Source organism: Pseudopipra pipra, chromosome 10, assembly GCF_036250125.1.
Source record: "Pseudopipra pipra isolate bDixPip1 chromosome 10, bDixPip1.hap1, whole genome shotgun sequence".
NCBI lineage: Eukaryota > Metazoa > Chordata > Aves > Passeriformes > Pipridae > Pseudopipra > Pseudopipra pipra.
Window position 1 is genome coordinate 13,181,983 of NC_087558.1, and position 22,941 is coordinate 13,204,923.

At 42.2% G+C, this 22,941-nt stretch overlaps 1 protein-coding gene across 3 annotated transcripts; it reads left to right on the plus strand.

The window, feature by feature from the left end:
• The first annotated feature begins 53 nt into the window (after positions 1–53).
• MELTF (melanotransferrin) lies at positions 54–22,390 on the plus strand. 3 transcript variants are annotated; one of them, XM_064666337.1, is made up of 15 exons: positions 54–2,762; positions 4,969–5,123; positions 8,751–8,850; positions 10,158–10,340; positions 10,658–10,814; positions 11,696–11,763; positions 12,494–12,681; positions 12,864–13,044; positions 13,985–14,136; positions 14,526–14,622; positions 15,477–15,671; positions 17,274–17,430; positions 19,887–19,954; positions 20,049–20,236; positions 21,043–22,390. In XM_064666337.1, the coding sequence occupies exons 1-15, from the start codon at positions 2,717–2,719 to the stop codon at positions 21,319–21,321; spliced, it is 2,214 nt and encodes a 737-aa protein (XP_064522407.1). In that variant the 5' UTR covers positions 54–2,716; the 3' UTR covers positions 21,322–22,390. The 3 variants fall into 3 exon arrangements, with proteins under 3 accessions (XP_064522407.1, XP_064522406.1, XP_064522408.1); XM_064666336.1 differs by having other exon boundaries at positions 54–5,123; XM_064666338.1 differs by lacking the exons at positions 12,494–12,681; positions 12,864–13,044 and having other exon boundaries at positions 54–5,123.
• The last annotated feature ends 551 nt before the right edge of the window (positions 22,391–22,941 follow it).

Below are 22,941 nucleotides of genomic sequence, written 5' to 3' on the forward strand. Positions count from 1 at the left end.
ATGAAAATAATGTGTTAGAGGAACACCAGTGACCAGACTGTGGCTGGTGAAGTTACTGCGTTGAAAGCAGGTTTAAACTTGTGATGCAATTATTGCTGGTGTTATATGGAATGCTAATGAGGCTTGCAGGAAGTCTAAGCTGTGGGTGCACAGCCCAAAATAGTTTGTTTTGCAAGATTTGGGAAGTTAGGTGGGCTGTCTTTCTGAGACTTCCTGTCTATGAAAGTGCAGGGTGTACTGGATTGATGCAGCTTTTGATGAATAATGTCATAAATTTTTAAGGGAGCTAAACATGTACTGTAGTCTCCCTCTTCGAAAGGGACTATTTGAGATGTCTAGTGAGACATCTGAAAAGACCTACTCTAAAAAAGTAGAAATATATAAATCTCTGGTATCAAATCTGCAAATGCATCTGACATCTCTATATTGTGTACACTTTTTTTTACCTCATTTTTTAACCCCTCAGAAAGAGTCCCATTCAGCTGAGTAGATCTGTGAGGAATTGCTCTTTCACATATTGGAGTGTCTGAGTAACTTTCACAGAGCTTTACCCCAGGCACTTGTCATACACTGGCCAGGTATCACCAAATACTCCACAGTCCACAGTAATTTCCTTGCACAGTTGTCATGCTGGAGTCATGTGAAAACAAGTCTTTGATCAAGAAAATCTAAACGGCTCTGGTGTGTTTTCTTTGCATTTTTGGTTTTGTTTGTTTCTGATCTTGTTCTTGAGCCCTGTCAGAAAAGTTGATTCTGACAGCCCTCATGCTCCTAGTTGTCTGGTTTTATCTTGTAATTGTTGGGATTTTGCATTATTTAGTGTTTCTCTGGCTCTCATCTTTCCAGTATCAGGTGGATACGTATTTGATTCTTGGGTACACTTTCTGCATTTTAAAGATACATTTTACAATATCTACACTTCTCTTAAGCCTTCCACAACTAGAATAATTGGGAAATCCAAATGGCATCGTACTGATGCATTACCACCCTTCTCCTGGCCCAGTGAAGGCACCATGAGTTTTCTTCCTGCCTGCTAACCCAGCTGGTTGTAATTGCTGTACAGACATGCCTGATGAAGTATTTGTTACTCTCTATTAATATTGTAAGTTATACTAATTATTTCCTCATGAGCATTTTTTCTAAATTGTGCTGAAAATTAGGTTAAGAAATTTAATATCTCCTTAAAGCACAGCTATTCATAGAGTTAAGAATAAAATAGGAAAATTATTGAAATTCTCATGAATTGTGCTTGTGTGATTGTTTAGAGGGGGCTACATTCAGAATAGGGCACCTACCTTCTGAACCTTTCCTGTAGAGGATCAGAAGAACCACAGGAGAGCCCTGCTACCAAATTCATGCCTTATTAATCCAGCCCTTGCAGTCTTAAGCAACTGGTGCTGGGACTGTGCATCAGTCTTGTCATCTGTATACAAATGTAAGCCCCACTGCAAGCATCACGGAGGGCTTCAGATGTTAATCTGTGGGAAGGATGCGAGTAATGCATCCTTTAAGAAATTTGGAAGGGCTCCAGTTTAGCATTTTCGACAACACAGGGATGATTAATTCCAGAGGCAGCCATAAGGTTTTATTTGGGAAGGAGATCTGGAGGGATCATTATGTTTGTTTTTTTTTTAAGTTCTTAACTTGAAATAGCAATTAATTGACTCAGCTGTTGTCCTACAGTTGCTAGTAAGTGTTAAAGCATCCTGGCCAAATTGCAGTCAGATAGCTGAGTAACTAACTGCTGGAGGCATCCATGCCACACTCCTGGCTGTACAGGCTGTGTGGGATGCACAAAGCTCTCGGTGTGTGTGAGGAGTCATGGCAGGACACAGCCATTCTGTTGCTGAGTGCTGAGCTGAGCAGTGGCAGTCAGCAGAGCAAAGCAGCACTCAATGGCTTTTATCTAAACCAAGTGTGTTACAGGCAGCTGCAGTTCATTGACTAATGAGACATGAAGAAAAGGGCAGCACAAACGAGTGTTGCTCTGTGAAAGCTATGCTAAAATTCACAGCAGCTTTTAACAGAGCTATTGTCAGCAAAGTTTTTACTTTTTCTGGGCCTTCTCTAAAACCTTTAAAAAAATCAGAATACTTCAGCTATTTTATAGCACTTGCTATTAAGTTTCAGGAAATATGCACTTAGCATGTGCTGTACCACCTGTAGAGTGTATGGGCTTTGCTGTTGTAAAAGCCTGGGTTTCTGGTTATAGCTTTATGAAATGACAGTGCTGAGAATGCGGCACAAAGTGACCATCCTCTCAGTCAGATAAAGTGCTTACCTTGAATCTCCTCCTGCTTCCTGAGCCCCATGAGTAGGGAATACACAAAACTCAAAGTGAGGATTTGGTTCCACAGCCCTGCCTCACCCCTGTGTGCAGGAGTGTGGCTGTTTATCAAAGTCCGTGGGTGGTGCCAAAGCAGTAACAACCTCATTGGTGCCTTCGATATTTTGCAATTTGCAGGTCTGATTTTTTTTTTTTTTTTTTTTTTTGCTAGTGTAGAGACAGTGTGAGGAGAGCATGCTTTTTTTTCCAGTAGTCATTACGAGGTGACGTGTACCAAGGTAAGCAGGATAAATTACTGAACAAAGTGCATCTGCAATTGAATGCTGCTGATTTTCACCTAAGACCAGGCTGGAGAGAGCACACTTGCAGAAGCCTTGATCTCTTGGGGTTCTGAAGGCTGGAAAAATCACAGATCCCAAAATTTTCACCATGAAGAGCTCCAGAAATGTATTCTATCTTCTCTTCTTTCATGCTGGTAAGTGTCCTTCAAAAACTTTGGTTGTAGCATGATGTCTCGGGTTCACCTCTGTGTGATGTGAGAGAGCAGAAAGAAACTAGAACCACTTCAGAACCAATCTCATATGGCCAGGAAAATAAATAGAGGGAAATAATAGAAAAGGAGTAGAAAAGATACCATTGACTCATTGGTATAAAATGTTGTATTCCCTAAGCACTGAATCTACTTCTTCTGGTGCAGTAGTGTCTGTTTCTCACAACAGTAAGAAACTTACTTTGTAAAAATAGAAATAATTGCTTTATTTCACTTATGCTCTATGCAACATGTTGGCTTTCTCCTGTCACTCCCAAATTCTAATGGTGAATGCTTTTAAATTCAGAGAGGCAAAATTGTGAATAAACTTGGGTTCAGAGACTGACCTGCTGTTTTATGATAGGAAGAGAGGCTAACTGCAGGCCTTGTCTGCACTCAAGCCCACTGCAGCTGGGTTAACTTGTAAATAAGGAGCCAGGACATTGCCCAGATCTGGCTTTCCTGTAACAACAAAGGTCAGCAGTTTGGAAAGGGACAAATAATTACCTGTTTTTGATGAGTGAGGAAAAAAAATCAACAGATTAATACTGTTTCACTATTTTGGCTGAAACACAGAGCCAAATGAGCTTTATTTCATGTTTCAGGTGTGTATGGCTAATGATTTCTTCACAGAGTTCATGCTTCACCTCCTGTGTGTGTATATCTAAAACCAGAATGCTGAGGCTGAAGAATGGCACTTGGCAGATTTTACATACTGAGATGCTGACACCCCAATTTAATTTCTGTTGGCTTGTGTTTATGAAAAGAAAACCCAAACCCCTTTATCAATGAAAACTGGGGTTCTTCTTTCAGCCCCAAAGAATTAATGGTGAAAATTTCACTCAGGCAGATGAGGTACAGATTAAGTTTCTGTGAGGTGTGTTTTTATGATGACCCTGAAGTGCCTTTCTTCTGACCATCTCTTGTTTCTCAGAACTCCTGCAACTCAGAGGTGGGTAATTGTTTCTCCCTCTACTAGCACATGCTGCCACTAAAACTTCTTGTAAGTTTTCCAAGTCTGACTTAATGTTTGTTGACAGCAGTTGAATTGGCTCCCTGTTGCAGCAGAACAACAAGCCAAAACCGCTGTTTCAGTGTCGGGTTTTTTGGCATCAACAATCTTGTTTAGTCTGCAGCCACCCAGTCAGAGAACGTGTGTGGGAGCACTGTCGAGCACTAGTGGAGTAACTTTTAACTTGCAGAGTTGGATGTGGCATCTCAGCTGCATGACACTGGTGGGAAGTAGAGGGCCAGTTAGAGGTCTTAGAAAACCACGTGACAAACAGCTTGCAGCAGACTCCAGCTTAAAAATCGATATCGTAGAAAAGCAGTAGAATGTTGTGCCCCACTTACAGAAACAATCTGTGCCTGTTTGTCAGCATAAGCCATCCTCGCGTTTGCAGCCACACCGTTGGTGTTGGTGACATCTCCTTACAAGAGCAACCAAGTGTTTGTAGCTTTGACACATAGGAGGGTGGTGTTTGGGCCTGCTGAAAGGCACCTTTCTTCACTGATTAATGGAAATCTCCACTACTAAACTTGAGTCTTTTCATTCATGGCACCACCCTCCCCTTTTCATGGCTGTGGTTATGGTCTCTTATGAAAGAGTGTTTTGAAGGGACAAGTTTACTTTTTTAGTTTTCATAATAAGCCTAGTGGCAAGGCTCTTGAGCACTCAAGGTTGCTTTCCTAATTCAGACCAAAAAGGGCTGGGGCAGGACTCCAGGTACTAACCAGCAATAATTGAGACAAAGTTATCTTTAGGCAGTCTCTTTGGTTTTGTAGTGTATAATTTTAAATGCTTCTGACAGGAGAAAAGATTATGTGTTCTGCAAAGTTTTAAGAACAGTCTAGACGCCCTGACCTATTCCATGGTATCTGTATTTCCTATGTCAGAAACAAATGCCATTGGGTTTCAGTATCTGAGTCTGACCCTGTCTTGTATTCAGTCAAAAAAACCTTCAGTATTCATGGTAAGCGAAATGAAAGTGGGAATAATCTCTAAAGACCCATTGCTAAAAGAGCCCTGACTTTTTTCTGTTAGGGAGAAGCAGAATGAAAGGCTGGCTCTTTGGGAGCCATTAAATGGTAAGCTCTGTTTTGAAGGCGCTGATGTGTTTTATAATATTTTCTCTTGGTGTTGTGTTTGCAGTTCTCGGCCTGGAACATATCCGGTGGTGCACTGTCTCTGAGCAAGAACTTTCCAAGTGTAATGACATGAGTAAGGCCTTTGGTGAGGCTGGAATCCTCCCCACTCTGCAGTGCACAGCAGGGGGGTCAGCTGCCAACTGCACCCAGATGATCAAGGTGAGCTGTGGGGGACAGCAGTGTTATTGATTTAATTTCCCCACGTGCCTAATAATAATCCATTGGCGATGTACATGCCTCTGTGGTGAGTGTCTGACCATCCAGGCAGCCAACCATAGGCTTCTTGGCACTCATGTCTCTGAAAAATCAAAGCATATACTTTTTTAAAAAGTCATAATACTATTCATATGAACGTGAATGTCAGAATGGCCCCATGTCATCTGTTTGGCTGCTCACTTATGGCCAGTCATTAGAAACACAGCAAAGGTCTTAAACATTTCCTCCCAAATGCTAATCTTTGATTTGGGAATTGTCAGATTTATTTAGCAGATATTTAAGAAGGGATGGAGCTATAAGATGCAGACAGTAGTTAAAGCTGTGCTGCTGAGCTTATAAGTAGATTGTATTTTGATAAACTCTGGATCAAACTCCTATTTCAGGGTCCGGTCATGGAAATTGCTGTATATACAGATGAGATGAGTGTAAAACCAAATCAAATCTCCCAACACCAGAGTACAAGAGAAAGACAAAGCAGGAAGTGGGGTGAGCAAAGGGCACGCAAACCCAGCTCTATTAATTCAACTGCCCAGAGTGTGCTCAGTTTCCAAAAGGAACATCGCTCTGGGGAAGGTTTGAAAGACTGAACATGTGCATTTGCAAAATGCTGTGTGCAAAATAATTCCCTCTTTAGGAGGTGGTAGGAGGCAAAACGTGGATATTGGAAGAAATGTGGAGGCAGGTAATCATGGCTGCCTTCACTGACAGAGTGTGGGGAAAGGGAAGGATGACTGGCTGTGTTAATAAGTAATAATACTGTGTAGACATGCCCAAGAATCAGGGTTTTGTGGAGGAAGTTAAGGCTGTCAAGGACAAGAGGTTCAGAGCAAGGAAAGGAGGTCTGGTAGAGCAGTTTGAAGGGCTATGAGGCAGATGATTGTGGCCAGATAAAAGGAACAAATTTCAAAAATTGGTATCTTGTAATTTTTGTCAACAGAAGCATAATGGCTGTCTGATTACTAAAACTACCTCATTGCCTCTTGATAAGTTCTGTTCTTGAGTGAGGAAGACTGCACTGAAGAATGTTAGGAGCAGATATTGATATATGTGGATCTTTCCTTGGGATTAGACAAGAAATACATTCTAATGTCGGATCTTCCCAAAAGCTGTCGGCTGATTGCTGCATTGCACAAGGGCACCTGTTAGACTCTGCAAAGCAGATTATTGAAAGGACTGATGATTGTCTGCTTCTGAAATACAGAGCTCCCAGAATTGCATTTGTAAGCCATTGCAAGCAGCAGGCACCTTTCTAAAAACCTTGGATTCCTATAAAACTTCTTTAGCTGAACTCAGAAACCTGCAGGCAGATAGCATGAGTAAGTAGCTTTCTGATAAAATGAATTTTCAGTGTAAGGCTTCCGAAAAGACTTTGTCCTCGAGACCTCTTTTTTTTTTTCTTGTACTAATAGTAATCTACTAAATATTTAAGCTGGCCTGCTCTGGGTAGGACTGTGTGGAACCCCTGTGTCTGCATCCCCACTGAACTCTGATCTTTTGAGGCCAAAAGGAGTGGGACACCACGGCTGAAGAGGCAGAGATATGTTGTTCTATAACATTCTGTAACTTGGACTTAGTCCTGTGAATGTATTAGCACATGGATAAGGGAAAAACCCTTTTTGATTGAAGGTGTTTAAAAATTGAGAAATGTCTAAATATTTAACTAAGGAACCTGACAATATTTAGTGTGACCAGAGCTGTTCTTCAACAGGTTTTCAAACACTTGTGTAGGTAATTCTCACATGTTGTGACACACAGCAGTAAAGTTCCTCTGAAAATAATTAGTAAAGTATTACCAGCACACATATACTTATTAAAAAAGTCATATGTGGAATAGTCCCTGCTGTAATTGTGTGTATTTAAAGGAGAGGCCTGTAGCTTGTAAACTAATTCATGTTTACAACATGAGGCATTTTTTGTCTTGTTCTGTTCTGCTATTTATACACAAGCTATTGATCAGAGGCTCTGCTGCTAAACAGAGCTCAAAGGCTCAGCTTTCCAATCAGAAAAGTCCTTTTTGACATGGAAATATGGCTACATAACACAGTCTTTGGCTCTGTGGCCAGCTCTTTTCATTTCATTTCATCTGCTCTATTTTCTATCAACCATCAATTCTAGAGGCTCATTTTGTTTTCCTGAGGGTAAGATCCTTCTACCTCCCCCCTCCTCTCCTTCTCACTGTTGGATGTCCCTTCTAAACAACAGGCCATATTTGATTCCTAAGCTGTCTTGTGCTCTGCCCTTCACCAGTGGAATATCACATCTGGTTATTCCACAAAGATTGTGTCTATTCTTTAAGATGCAAATATGTCTGAGCCCCAGCTCCTCTTTAGGTTCTCTTGGATTCATTCAGCACTCATTTCACGAGAAGCAACTCTCAGGACATTGATTATTTTGGCTAATGAATGAATATAATCTTTTTTCTTCTTTGAGCCAAACAAATAAAGGATTTCAAATCACATGGCAACTTCAAATCTGGTCTAGCTGTCCACATCAACATATTACCTATGCTCTCATGTGATCCCTTAAAACATTTTCAAGCTTTTTATGTGTCTCAGCCTGTGGGAAATTGCTGTGGTGTGCTGGGCAGCACAGTCCCAGCCCTGCTTTAACTAGTGCTTTGCAACGTCCCAAGGGATGGCTGAGCTAAATTACCCCCTCCAGTGCTGAGCCAGAGGTTAAGCAAACTGATAAGAAACTTAGAATCAGCTTAGAAATGCAAAATGTCACACTGCTGATTATTTTGTCAGCAATATCTTGTCTCTGTGTGAAATGCCCTCTCCTGGCTCCCACTAGTTTCAGTACAGTGGGAGCTGGGTTCAGCTGGCCACAGGTGTGTGTACAGCAGTTCTCTCAGCCTTGCTGCTGAGGGAAGTGTCATCCTGTGCTATCCAGAGCAATCCTGCAGCAGGATTCCAGCCAGCTTGGTGTTGCAGTCAACAGAAAAATATGGTGGTGTTGGACACCTTCCCAGCAGTGGATGCCTCAGATTTGTATTCCCCCAGTTTTGAACAGCCTTTTTAGATTCTCTCCTCCTTCTTGGAAGCACACTGCCATCTGCTCCCTCCTCTGCCTGTGCGTGGAGGTACAAGCCAGTGTGCTTTAAGGTTGCTTTTGAGTACACTTTGGCATTCAGATTTTGCAGCCCCAGAAGACATTATTTTAAACTCTATGTGTATGATGTCAAAACTATATTTACTTTATTTAATCTTCAAGCTTTGGGGCACTAGCTAAAGATATGAATGAAACTCCAAATCGCTGGGCCTCAAGATTCATCACAGACCTGCAGGATCCATTTTTAAGGTTCCTTTGGACTATTAAGACTAGTGAAGCCATCATAGTACAGAGCTGGTTTCTGCATTGTTTCTGAAGGAAGGCAGTTTTGAAATGCTAAAATCCCTCTTGGTAATTATTGTTCAGAAATTTGAGTGCCCTTAAAATAACTGTTTGGAGAGAAGAAAACACACAAATGCAAACTAAGGGGCCTCCTCTTCTAAATTCAGGTGTACTCTAGCTGTTGATAAATACTGATAATTGAGTTTCAACATATATTCTGCCCTTGTGTCTGCACAGGATGATTTGGCAGATGCAGTGACACTGGACGGCCACTCGATTTACCAGGCTGGAAAGGAGAATGGTCTGAAACCAGTGGTTGGGGAAGTATATGACCAAGGTATATTCTGACTAAATAACTTTTAGATGACTTAAAATGCACAAGAATTTACTGTTTCCATTTTATTTGGGGTCCTCCCCTGTAAGACTAAACAGTAGATAGTGGTCAGGTTCCTTCTCCTGCCTGTAACAGAGTGTGTGGGGAAAGAGGAGATGCCAGGCTGGGACCAAGTCTGTCCTGAAACAGTTGGGTCAGAGTAGCTGTTCCTGTAATAGGTTTGTTGGGTTGGGTTTTATTTATTTTTTACTGTCTCACTGCTTACTGTCTTCTCTGTTCCATACTTTTCAGATCACTGAATTACAAAGCATAAATTGTTAAGGTTTATCTCTCAAACTCGTACAATTAGAATAATTAGATTTTGGTTTTAGTAGAGTGTATGATTGCCTGCTGGAGGAAAGGAAGTGCTGTTTCTGCCCCTTGTCTAGGTGACGTTAAGCTTTGAGTTCCTTTCAAGGCAGAGACAGTAATTCAGTGGTGACTTGTCATCTTGACTAAGGGCTCAGTATCAGCTTAGTTGTGTAGTTCAGAGCTGGATGATGTTGCACATAACTTTAAGAGACCCAAAGGAAGGAAAGACTCTGGAAGCAGTCTGCAGGCAGTTGTGTCCCACCACTCTATTGTGAGATGGAGTCAGATTTGGTTTGTAGCTGGGTCTAAGTGTCATATGGTCAAAGGCATCCTCAGAAGTGCTTGTTGGGCACTTGAGGTCTTGGATCATCTACATCATGACTTGGGTGAGGGAACTGTACTTTGGCTTCTCAAAACCAAATAGGCCTCATTATCCAGAGGCTGGCTGTCTCCATTACTCAGATTATGAGCCTCAAATCAAAGAAAAGTGAATGAAATTTAATGATTAAGTCAGATTGAATGACCTTATGGTCACTTCAGACCCTCAACTCTTGACTCTTTGAGTTATATCAAACTGTAAAACAAAAAGAATGAAATGAGCTCTGGTGCTCCAGGGATGTCAGCCTGCTCTGCTGTATCAAAATTAAGATCAACTGGGGAATAAATTATATTGGTTTCAATTCAATCAAAATATATTTAGAATCATGGAAAACTTCTTCCAGAAAGGAAAAACAGGGTGACCTTCAAAGTTAGAGCAGATCGCCTGTGGACTTTAGGACAATGCACACTGAAAAAATAATGGGGGACATTGATTCACAGTCAGCAGGTTCTCACCAAGGATGTTAACAGTGTAACTTGCCTGTGGGCAGGGGAGCCACAAGAGGCCACAAATCAATGTATCTCACTGTAATGCTGATGTGAGGCTACTTATCTTGTTTCTCTTTCTTCCTACGCTGCAGAGATTGGAACTTCCTATTATGCTGTGGCTGTGGTAAAGAAGAGCTCCAACATAACCATCAACAGCCTGAAGGGTGTGCGTTCCTGTCACACAGGGATCAACAGAACTGCAGGCTGGGATGTGCCAGTGGGTTATCTGACTGACAGTGGGCGCCTGGCAGCAATGGGATGTGACCTTCCAAAAGGTAAGAGTTACAGGGCAAAGATCTGTTCTTCAGCAATGCCCTTCTGAGTGGTCTTGGGCCCCTGTGTGTGGACAGAAATGTGTGGTTCAGCTGCTCTTTTGTTCCTTGGCTTTGATGATGCTTGCACCAGGGAATAGACCTAATGTAGGTCTGACAAAGACTGCAGGGTTTTTGGTTTTTAAAATTGCAAACCATCTTTTAAGAAAAAAATGCCTTATGCCTTCTAAATCTCTTCAGAGATGTGCTGTGTTAAAATGAGATTGTAGGATCTTGTTTTTTCATGGCTAAAAAATGTCTCATTCTAATTTCGCTTTTAGCTGTAAGTGAATATTTCAATGCAAGCTGTGTTCCTGGAGCAAATGGTGTGAACTATCCCAAATCCCTTTGTGAGCTCTGCATAGGGAATTCGGCTGGAGAGCACAAATGTGAACGAAATTCCCAAGAGCAATACTATGACTACAGTGGGGCTTTCAGGTAAAAATTATGTCTCTGTCAATTTTTTTTTATCACTGTGCTCTTTCTATAGACACCAGTCTAGGCTTCACTGACTGGAAATTGAAGCCATAGAGCTTCCAGTTTATCTTGCTAGAAAATCTGCAGTTTTGTTAGGACAACCATGCTTTTAACCTAACTGAGCAAAAGTAATTCTTAACCCACTATTTCAAGTATTAATACCTGAGTATTAAAACCAAATGGATATTTAGCACATATATGGGGCAGAAAAAGCTCTATTTGCTGTTTGTTTTGTCCAGCAGCTGTTGACACAGAGTGTTTGTTTCATCAGACTTTACTGACTTTATCTTTCCCAGTAAAACCTGATGGCCCTTGGAGTCTGAGAGCTGAACTGTTGCCCCACTTGGTTATATCAGTCATCCCACCTCAGTGGGACTGAATTATCAACTTGCTCTGCCTCCATTTTTGCACACCAATCCCTTATTTTCCTCTTTTCTGTCTGTGTGCTGTGTTGGAGCTCCCAGTCCCTGAGTAATAGCATTAACTGAGCAAGGACAGAATTTGGTTACAAGAAACACTTGCTCCTTGCTCCTTCCTGCACATTCCCCAAAGGATTGTGTGACTGCCTTAGACAGAGAAACTGTCGTGGACAAAAAAGGTCATGGTGTTTGTCCCAGGCAGCACTGAACATGTTGTCCATGTTCACCAAATGACAATGATAGTTTACTTCATGCTCTAACAGCCACTAGTCTCTGCCTTGAGCAAAACTCTCAGCACAAGGAAATAGGTCAGTGTCTGTGTCTGATGGAACGGAGCACAGAGCCCTCGGGCTGTCGGCAGTGGCCAGTGCACAGGAGCTGGGTTTTGTAATGCATCTTTGTGCTTGGATTTATATCTATTAGGTGTTTGGCTGAAGGTCCTGGAGAGGTTGCTTTTGTGAAGCACAGCACAGTGCCTGAAAATACAGATGGTGAGTAATCCTGAAGCTTGTTGAATAATGGCTGCAAGGTCTGAAATACAGTGTCTATAATGACACTATAATATCAAATGTTTGATGTATTTTGAATTGAGGAATCAGCAAATAAATGCTGTGATAGTGAAAACATGTACCCACAGAGGTGTGCACCAGGAGACAGAATCCATGGGATTTTTTTTCTTGATAGTTTCAATAAAGGTTAGAGGTGGAATCTTAAGCTGCTTTTGGAAAGAGAATTTCAACAGAAGTAAATTATTTTTATGTAGACCTGGGCTGTTACATTGCTCCAGCCTACCAAGGGATTTCAGCAGAGAGTAGCAGAAAGTAAACAACAGGTTACCTGCCCTATCTGGCACTATGTGAAAACCACCTTGAGCATATCATTGCTTTAATATCATGGACCTGTCTGACCAGGGGAAAGAAAAACCAAAAAAATGTTGCCCATGATCCTAAACTTAGGGATGCTCTTGATACTGCTGCAGACCCCAGTACAGCTCAGTGCAGTCTCACAAGTGTTAAGCTGTCTGTTGTCTCATCAGACGTAAAGAACTAAAGGACCCCAAAGGTGCACGGGGTGTGTTGTGCAGTCAGGAATAGCTCAGAGATGCTCAGGAGGTTGCGTGTCCTGCTCCACGTGTGCGAGTGATGTTTAGAGAAGGCTTGGAGCCAGGAGCATCAGCCCCACCTGAGGTCTGTTCCATAAGCATGTCCTCTCTGATTTCAGGAAGAAGTTCTTTCTTGTGGGCCCAGCGGCTTCGCTCCCGGAACTTCCAGCTCCTGTGTCGCGATGGCAGCAGAGCTGAAGTGTCAGAGTGGAGAACCTGCCACCTGGCCCGAGTCCCAGCTCGCGCCGTGGTTGTGCGGCCTGACACAGATGGAACAGTTGTCTTCCATCTCCTAAACCAGGGACAAGTAGGACACCGTTTTTTCATCACTGTGTTGCATTTTAGAAGGGTTCTCCCACCCATCTTGGTGAACTGAAGACAGGATATCTGGGCACCTTCGGCTCTGTGGGGTTTGAAGGGGTATGGGATGTCACAGATCCCAGGCAGAGGGATGTCTGACAGGTGCTTTTTTCTTCTTTAACATTACAGCAAAGATTTAATGGGGTGGGTGCCAAGTTTCAGATGTTTGACTCTGCAGCCTACGGTGCCCAAAATCTTCTGTTCCGAGACTCCACGACAGAGCTCGTTGCAATCACAGCTCAGAATTATCAAGCATGGCTGGGTGATGAGTACCTTCATGCCATGCAAGCTCTGAGCTGCGACCCCAACAGTAAGTTGTCTGTAGATTCCTACTTATAACCAAGAACAAAGATAGTTGATAGCAGAGATCATGTTTGTTCTGGTTTTTCTCCTCACTCTTGGACGGTTATGGCAAGATGCCAGTCTGATCTTTGAGCTTGCAGAAAGGTCACCTTTTGATAGAAACAATATCACATTGCAGAATACTTTCCTGTGCAAATTGACACGCTCTGTGTGTTATAAGATCAGGCATTTTTTATCCTTTCTGGTATACGGAGACATTAATCTGGTAAACTGCTACTGTTACTTGGTACTTAATTTCTTACCTGCTGACAAGGGAAAATAATAATGCACTGCTGCACAAATCCCTAGGTAGTCTATAAAAATGTATGAATGGGTTCCTAGCAGAGGATTTCCTCCAGAAGCTGAAGGAAATCCTCAGTTGCTCTTTACTGAAGCGTTATGGTCTTTCCTACTATCAGAAGAAAGTAGAAATTACTTGATATGCCTTCTGGGAAAGTCAGAAAGACAGGTTGTAAGAATCTCTGCCTTAAGAAGTTTAATAATCCTGCCAACTGAGCCTCCAGACACGCTCTGTGCTGTGGCAAAGCCCCTCACCTTGCAGACTTGTGTCTTGTGGGCGCTGCTCCATGACTGTCAGGTGTGAGGAAGTCTGTTCAGGGGGACTTTTTGATGCACTCAACTAACACATTATGGCTGTGCTTAATGGTCAGCAATTGTAGAAGTTGTTGTTCCTTTGCTATGGATGGGTTTGCAGTGTGAACATAACTGCTAATCTGGAGTGCCCTGGTTCCTGATCAGGTGGAAGTCTGAGCTGGAGGGATGGGGAGCAACACAGAAGCAAACATTTTCCATAACATGTGTGGGATGTGTAACAGGGGGCAGCGTGAATCCCTCCTTGTCTATTGAAAAGAAAACGAATGTATTATTTGCTTTTCAATTTTGTGCAGCCTTGCCAGAAAGCCTGAATTGGTGTGTTGTATCCACTGAGGAGATTTGGAAGTGTGGTGAAATGGCTGTTGCCTTTAGGAAAAAGAATTTGAAACCAGAAATTCAGTGTATTTCAGCCAAGACAAAGGAAGAGTGCATGGAGATGATCCAGGTAGGCTGCTATAATCCTTGTGCAATAAACCAAATGAACAGAAACTGCTCCCTGCTGGGTTAGAGGTACCTGTGTGACCAGTAGGAACACTGGATTTCAAGGAGGTAGCTCAGGTGGTATGGATGGGCCTGAACCCTGATGATCTTCAGCTGTATGAGGGCACTGTTGCCTGTCTAACTGAAGCCTGTATGTGTGAAATCTCCTGTCATTGTTTCACTGATGATGCTTCGTGCACATTTTGGAAGTTTTCTTTAGCAGTGTATTGCTCTTTTGCTGTAAGCCTTGCCCTTCAAGGTCCAACAGGTGTGATGCTCAAGGTGTCATTGTTGTAGTGGGGAAAGTATCTGCTGTTTTTTCACAGAAATCCTACATTCTCTTATATTTTTCAGAAAAAGGAAAGTGATGCCGTAGTTCTGGGTGGAGCTGATATTTACACAGCTGGGAAGACATATGGCCTTGTACCAGCTGCTGGAGAAAGTTACTCTGGTAAGAAGGTCGGGAAACATAAATATAGACCTTATTTTTCCAGGTTGTTTGAAAACAGCTCTAAAAGCACAGCCCTTTGTCCCTAACCCTGCTGGGAATGCTGTTTTCAAATACATGAGAATTATGTATTATCCCACATCATGGATAGATGAGGAAATAAGTATGAGATGACACTTCTACAGTGAGTCAACTTTTATCTGTCCTGCTACAGGACCAGGTTGAGTCTTTGACAGTTTTGAATCTTGGAGTTCTTTATTTGTCTTTTCAATTCTGCAAAAAAATATTTACAATGGAAAAAAGTAGTATTCACAAAGTCAAAATATTTTTAACAGAAACAAAAATACAGAAATTACACAGTAGATTCTAGTTAAAAGCAAATTCTTCCTGTCAATATGGCTGCTTCAGAGTCACCAATGAAAAGTGGCCTTGTGTCCATGATGTCACTTAAGGTAGAGTTTCAATATTATGCAAAACTCATTGATGTTTTAATACAGGTTTGAGGTTTTCACATAAAAATAACTTCTTAAAGCAGATTTGCTAAGTGACTAATGACCCAAATCTTGTTTTTCAGAGGGATGTTTTTGTAAGAGCTAGCATTAACAAGAACACTTTCCTGTCTGTCTCTAGTTTATTCAGCTCAGGTGCAGCAGTGCCAGCTTACAGGCTATAGATGAATGCAGCAGTGTGAGGTAGTAGAAGTGAAGAGTAATTCCATGTACATCCATACTTCCTGACTAGCTGAATGTTGGTGCAATTAAGTTGGCACCTGATAAGAGCAATGAATCTGTAGATGATCACTAAGCAGTGGAAATGCTGAAGGGATGCTGTAATGTGTTGTGGTTTTTTTCCCCAAGCTAATGACAGCAGCAATGCATACTATGCTGTGGTGTTAGTGAAACGAAATCTGTCCAATGCATTCACCATCAGTGACCTGAAAGGGAAGAAATCCTGCCACACAGGACTGGGGAGAAATGCTGGATGGAATATTCCTATTGGCATACTAATTAAGAGGGGGATTATTAAGCCCAGAGACTGTAATATTCCTCAAGGTAAGACAACAATACTACATATCAAAAATACAGTAATAGTTTAATGATAAACTTTAATTAGGCAAGTAAGTTCGATATTTCATAGCTCTGTATTAACCATATTTGTTTGTGAAGGGGTATTCTGTTTTTAATATAACGATTTGAAATTTTAAGTTTGCCACCAGAGTGGACTAGTGGAGGGGTCTAACTGAGAATGTTACATCTAACACAAAAGTATTCCTTTCCTTTATCAAAAAATCAGTGGTTAATTCAGGTTGGACAGGACTTTTGGAGGTCATCTCTAGTCCAACCAACTGCTCAAAGTAGATCTGATAGTCCAGATTGCTCAGTGCTGTGTCTAGGGAGGTTCTGAGTAACTCCTAGGATAGAGATTATATACATCATCTCTGGACACTGTCCCAGTATTTGACCATCCTTGGTATAAAGAGGTTTTTTCTTGTACCTAAACAGAATTTCCTTCCTGTCACTTTGGTTCTGTTACTTCTCATCCTTTTGCTCTGCATCCCTGAGAAGGATCTGTCTTTGTCTTCCTGAGAAACCTGCTATGTGAATGAAGACAGCAATACAGTGTTAGTTGTCTTATCTCCAGGCTGACCAAACCCACTTCTCAGCCTGGTAAGTGCGAGTTGTGCTCCAGCCTCTGAGCATCCCACTCTCCTACTGTATTTGCTCTGGAATGTCCATGTCTTTCTAGCACTGGGAGCTCAGAACGTGGCACAGATGTCAGAGGAGAACCACTGCTCCCTGACTGCTCCATTAACACACCCCAGAATGCCATGAGCTTTCATAGGCACAAAACCATGCTGATGACTCTTGATCAACCTGTTGTCCACCAGGATCCCCAGATCCCTTTTTTATACAGAGCTGTTCTTCAGCCTGCCAGCCTTCCATGTTCTTACCCCATCCTAAAAGCAGGATTCTGCATTTGCCTTTGTTGAACTTTGAGGTTCCCGTCAGCCTGTTTCTCCAGCATGACCAGACCCATCTTAATGGCAGTCCTGGCCTCAGTGTATTAAAATGATGAAGTTTATTCCAGCTTTCAGAAATGCATTTGAAGAGTCCATTGCTTTTTGTATTCAATTAACTTATTATGTTGTCTTGAAAATCCTGCTTTCACACCTGACTGCCTTGGTTTTTGTTTGAGGATATTGACCCAAATCAGATATCAATAATAGTCATAGAAAATACAGATGTATCCCTCTAGAAAGTAATTCCAGATCTGGGATATCATTGCAATAAATGATGTATCTCTTCATCTCTGTCCGGAATTTTATTATGTTATTTTCAAAGTGCATTAGGTAGTGAAGCAATGTAGCACAACAAGAAAGGGATCTGTTACCATAGAATTCCAGGTTCTAATTTTGCTTACCTATTTCCTATCTTCTCCTGGGAAGCTCTTTGGTTTCATTACCTAGTCAGCTAAACAGTGCTTTGAAAATATCTTAGAAGTTCTAGTTTGTGAATTCCAGTAAGGCAGCTGTAACTCCTATTTCTAGTGTTCTACTGAAACCTGCATTGGTCATAACTTCATGATGGTATAACTGCTTGTTTTTGTGAAGAGTCCACACTTTTCACTACTTGTGTTGGTTTGTCTTTCCCCAGCTGTGAGTGAGTTTTTTTCTGCCAGCTGTGTGCCTTCAGCTGAGCAGGACAATTACCCATCAAAACTCTGTCAACTCTGTATTGGGGACGAGAGTGGAAACAATAAATGCAGTGCAAGTAGCCAAGAACGTTATTACAGCTACAGTGGAGCCTTCAGGTAACTCATACATGTGGTTGTTATGTGTCAGTTTGTCAAAATGCAAGGAGGACCTAGTTACCATCCCAGTGAGCAAACAGTGGCTACAGCATGTGCTGTAAATGAGGTGGGACATGTGTCCCCAGATGTCTTCCCCAATACAGGTCACTAGATCACATCCAAGCCTTTTGCCACCTTCCTGGTCTGCAGACAACCAGACCAACAGCCCAACCCATCTGTCTGTGTACACAGCACCCACCCAGTGAGAACCAAAGAGATTGTCATCAGTCTCCAGTTTTGCTTTAATCTAGTGCAGACAATCTGCAACTCTGAGTGGGCAGGTCATCCATAGAGAACTCCAGCAGGGAAGCAGGCACACAGTAACCAAGATCTGGCTGCTGTATGTCCATGCAGAGAGTGACAGGCTAGTGGCAGGGACCCAGGACTGAGTGTTCACTACTGATTCATTGGTGGCTGTATTTGAAAGTAGATTTCTGGACAGCACAAACAGCTATGGCCAATGTTCAATTACCAAATCCTCTTCAAAACAAAATATGTTAAAAATACAGGAGGAAAATAGTGGAATAAATAGTGGAACAGAATGTAATAAATACATTGTGTTACTGTATACATGTACCTATGGGGCCATACTCAAGGACTGTGAAACTCTTGGATATGGAACAAGCACTTCCTTTTCCTGACCTTCACCTCTGAAGGTAATGGTGCATGTAACAGCTGGCAGAAAGCCATTTTTTTCCTTCAGAGAGGAGACTTCAACAGCAGCTGCCTAGTAAATAGTGAAGTGCTAGGCTTAGATAACTACTTTTTGCAAACCTATTTAGTTGTGTCCAGCTGCTGTGCTGTGGTTACATGCCTTGCAGGCAAACTCCAGATCCTCTGCTGTACTTCGTGGAATAACAGAGCCAGCTCCCAGTCAGCAGACAGATGAGCAACAAATGCCATTACAGGCTGTATGAGCCTTGTTCATATTCTAAGCCTGTGCCTTTGATAATAGTGCCCATACAGTCAAACTTTATATGGAAATCACTTTTTGGTTTTAATAGAGAAGATGTTTAATTCATTGAGTGATGTGCAAAGTTTTAGGTGTTTAAAAGGTTAGGATTTGGGTGCAAAAATGGAGGATCACAGTCTTCTACAAGGTAGGGGTGGGTTTGGCTCTGACACTTAGGTGATCCTCTCTGAAAGAAGACTGAGTTATGGAGGTAATTGAGATGAGCTTAGAATTCACCTCCAGATTTTCTTCAACTCTGGTTGTCTTCAGACTAACTAGACTAAAAGTATGAGAAGGCATTCAGTTTGTGTATATCCCATTGCCTTGGGCAAATTAAACTGTGCAGAGTAGTGAAAAATCTGTCAGGAACAGCTTTTTCTGATGGGGAAATGCACTGAACAGCACCTGCTGAGTCCTCATTCTCTGCATGACAGTGTCAGCCACAGGGCGATAAGACCTTTGATTATAACTGCTGATGTTAAACCAGGTGCAATTGAAATATATGTATTTTTGATAACTGTTAGCAGTGATAACCTTCCCTCACATTTTTTACTGCATAAGCCATGCACAGTTACAGCTTTACATTATTTGATTGGTGGGTTTAATTATCTTGTTTTAAAAAGTGCTTCTGGAAAACATTTGTAGAATAAACTGCAAGGTGCCAGCATTGAACTGTTACCCACAGATCATCTGCAACCACACACTGCCCAAAATACCTGGGAAGATAGATCTTTTTTGCTAGTTCACCCAGCTCACTGTTTTGAGGTCAATGTTATTTATGTATTTCTTACTGAGTGGAGCAATTACTGTGCATTTCTCCTGTCTGTTGACTTCATATTTCAGGCTTAACACAAAAATCTCTGAACAGCCTGTGGTGCCTGTTGCACTGTGCACTAGAGAACACCACAGGGTAACATGCTTGTAAAGGTGTGTTCTACACCTCTGCCCTGGCACTCTCTGTAATGGGGTATCACACTCATAGGAGAGGAAGTGACTTTTAGGGTGCCCTTGGCATGTTGGGCTGCTCCTCCTTCAGAAAATTAGAGGAAACTGAACTTAGCTCTGGAACAGTGCCCTTAGCAACTGCAGCTAGATTAACTGGAGATCTCTAATGTACAGGACTGTAAATGCTGCACTATCACATAATAGGTCTTCTATTTCTTTGCTCATCTAATACTGGCCTTTTCTGTTGTATCTCACACTGGTTTTAATACCATTTTTCTACTGTATTCCTCTCTTAAAATTCTTGATTGAGAATATTTTTTTAATGCTTTGCAAAGATGTTGCTTTTCCCTCCTTTCAAGATGCCTAATTTCTCTGTTTTTTCTTATTACCTTTGGGTCCAGTACATTTTTTTGCAGGAATGTATGTAAGAAAAATTGTATTCTAAACCTATGAGTTTTATAAAAAATGTGGTTCACATAAAGATGCTTTGAATTGAATTTATATCTTTGACTTCCTTTAGGTGCCTGGCAGAGGACTCTGGGGATGTGGCCTTTGTGAAGCACTCGACAGTGTTTGAGAACACAGATGGTACTTACTTTTACACAGCTTTTTATTATAATTCATTATTTTCTCTTGTTCTAAAGCTTTCAGTGAGTGACAATGACCGGCTTCTTTTTTTCAGGTAATAACACTGATAGTTGGGCCCAAAACTTAAAGTCCAGTGATTTCCAGTTACTGTGTCCAAATGGTGCCCGTGCTGAAGTCACTCAGTTTGCTGACTGTCACCTGGCTCAGGTGCCAGCTCAAGCCATTATGGTTCACCCAGATATCAACGTTTTTGCTCTGTATGGACTACTGGACAAAGCCCAGGTATTAATAATCCATTTATTTTAGGGGGGAGTCTTATATGGTTTAACACAGTTCAAAGATAAAGACAACAGGACCATTCTGCCATATCATGGGACTGTGCAGAGCCCTGTTGTTGGGAGTGTGACAGAGAAGATAAAATACAACCCATGTCATTCTCCCAGTAAAACCACCCTGGTGCACAAGGAATTTCAACTTTTTGCCCAGCCACTGGTTGCAGTAGTAATTTTCCTGGAGCTTAAGGTGTTTTCCTATGACTTTTCCATGTTTCTGCATGACTTTGAGGTCTACAGGGAATAGAGTACATGCTAACGCTTTTCCATTCTGGAATTTTCCTAGGAGTGCAACAGAACACTGCTGGATATATTTATGCTGCAGCCTGTACAGGGTGAACCATCTGCCTGGCTGCTTCAGAGAGGTTCCTCTCCATACTGAAGTTAACTTGTTCAAAAGCAATACTGAGTATCTCCATGCTAGGATTCAGTCATTTCTGTAACTCCTGGGCAGACAAACTCTACATTACAGAAAAACATTTAGGCAGAAGAATTTTTTTTAAAACTACAGCTCTTTCCAGATAGTAACTAAAAAACCAGAATCACAAATGCTGTTCTTGTAATTGCCTGTGGCAGAATTCTGTTTCTAATCTACTGGAGCTTCTAAAAGCAAACGCGTAAGAGATTCTGCAACTTTCTGCAGAAAAATTCTGCAAATTTTTCATCTACAAAAGAGTTCCTACTGTCTTTCATGTTGAACAGGAGGAATGTGGCACTTAATCTTGCAAAATACTGAAACCTTTCCATTATTTTCAGGTCTACTTTGGAAATAGCAGCAATGGAAATGGATTCAAAATGTTTGATTCTTCAACTTTTCAAGGAAAAAACTTGATCTTTAAGGATTCAGCTGTTGAGATTGTGCCATTACAAGAGAAGAGAACATACACAGAATGGCTGGGGAGTGAATATGTTGAGTCCCTCGAAGGGATGCAAACACCACAGTGCTCTGGGGCAGGCAATAAGATAACACAGTACTCCTTTGTGGCTGCAGTCATTCCCCTTCTTGTTTTGTGTCAGATACAAGGCTTGGACTAGGACGGTTCAAATGGCAACTTCCAGGCCACCTCTGCCCGACCACCTTCTCTTCAGAAAAGCTGTTTGGATAATGTGCTGTGCTAACATTTGAATGCCTCTTCCTGCCTCTTGCAGGGCAAGTGCCAACAGCACCTGCTCATCAGGAGAGTGGGATGGGGCTGGAAGCTGCCCCATCTGTGTGGATGGGGTGGAATTTGTGGCAGAAGCCAGCAATACAGTATCAACATGGTTTACAAGATCAGTCCAAACCTGGAGCATCTCTGCCATCGTTGCTGATGTTGAACCATTCAGGATTTCCAAGTATTGTTAGATGGATACTGGGTTTCTGACCTGTAGAAGAATTTCTGCATGTTGGAAGGCAGTATCAAAAACCTTGTCTAGTGAATCCTCTCTGGTTTCCTGGCTGGTTAAGTTCAGACTGCACATCCCTGCTTAACCCATCCTATCCAGTGCCTCCTGAGCTCTGCTGCCATAGAGGTAAGTGCACAGAGGATGGACAGGCTGTGGACAGAGACCAGTTTAGAAAACAGCTGAACAGCTGTGGACAAAGTCTTCCACCCTCCAGTAGAAGGAAGTAGGGGAAATTTCCAAAGACACTGGACAAAAAAGAAGCCCAGAGAGACTTGGAGGGGACTACCTGTTGACAGAGAAAAGGACAAATCCATATGTGAGCATCCACTGAGCTTGTTGACTTTACCATACCCAGTACTCACAAGATATCCTGTGATCTTTAATCTGATGCAGTCTCCATCAAGAACCTTGTGGTTCTCCTCCTTCCACACAGGGCTCTCCTGAGTGCCTGTGCATGAAACTTGTATTTGCTGTAGGTGAAACAAAAGTACTTCACTTATGAGTAACCATTTCTGTTTCTACTGGCTGTAGAATGTGGATTTTATTTTTATCCATAGCTGCACTAACCATGAATGTTGCTGTGCTGCTGGCAGGCACTGTCTTCCTACCTGCCTCATGATCCTGGGATGAACAGACATTCAGTGTAAAAACAGATAATAATCATGTAAATAAGTGAAAATAACAAATAAATATGAGAAGTAATTACACTTTAACCAAACTGCAGCCTGATAGCTAAACTACTGCTTTTCTGGGATATGAACATTTGTGTTTCCCCTTTGCTGCCCACTGTTCTATTGCTCCCAGGTTACCAGAGCTGGAGGAGGAGAGACCCAGCCCAGTCCCCAGCTGTGCCAGATGGGATGAGCGTGTCTGTGGCAGGGATTTGTGACATGGTGCCCGCTGCCCAGACCCACAATTACTGGCCAGCTGCCTCCAGCTGCTGTCACTGCTGTGTTCCTTCTCTCTGGGCTTTTGGTCAGTTATGAAATAGCTGGCTGAACAGCAGCCAGCAGTGTGCCCAGGTGGGCAAGAATGCCAATGGCATCCTGGCCTGGATCAGGGATAATGTGGCCAGCAGGACCAGGGAAGTGATTATATTCCCTCTGTACTCTCTACTACGGCACTGGTGAGGCCACAGTACTCAAGTACTGTGTCCAGTTGTGGGCCCCTCAATTTAGGAAGGACACTGGGATGCTGGAGTGTGTCCAGAGAAGAGCAACAGAGCTGGGGAAGGAGCTGGAGCACAAGTCTGATGAGCAGTGGCTGGGG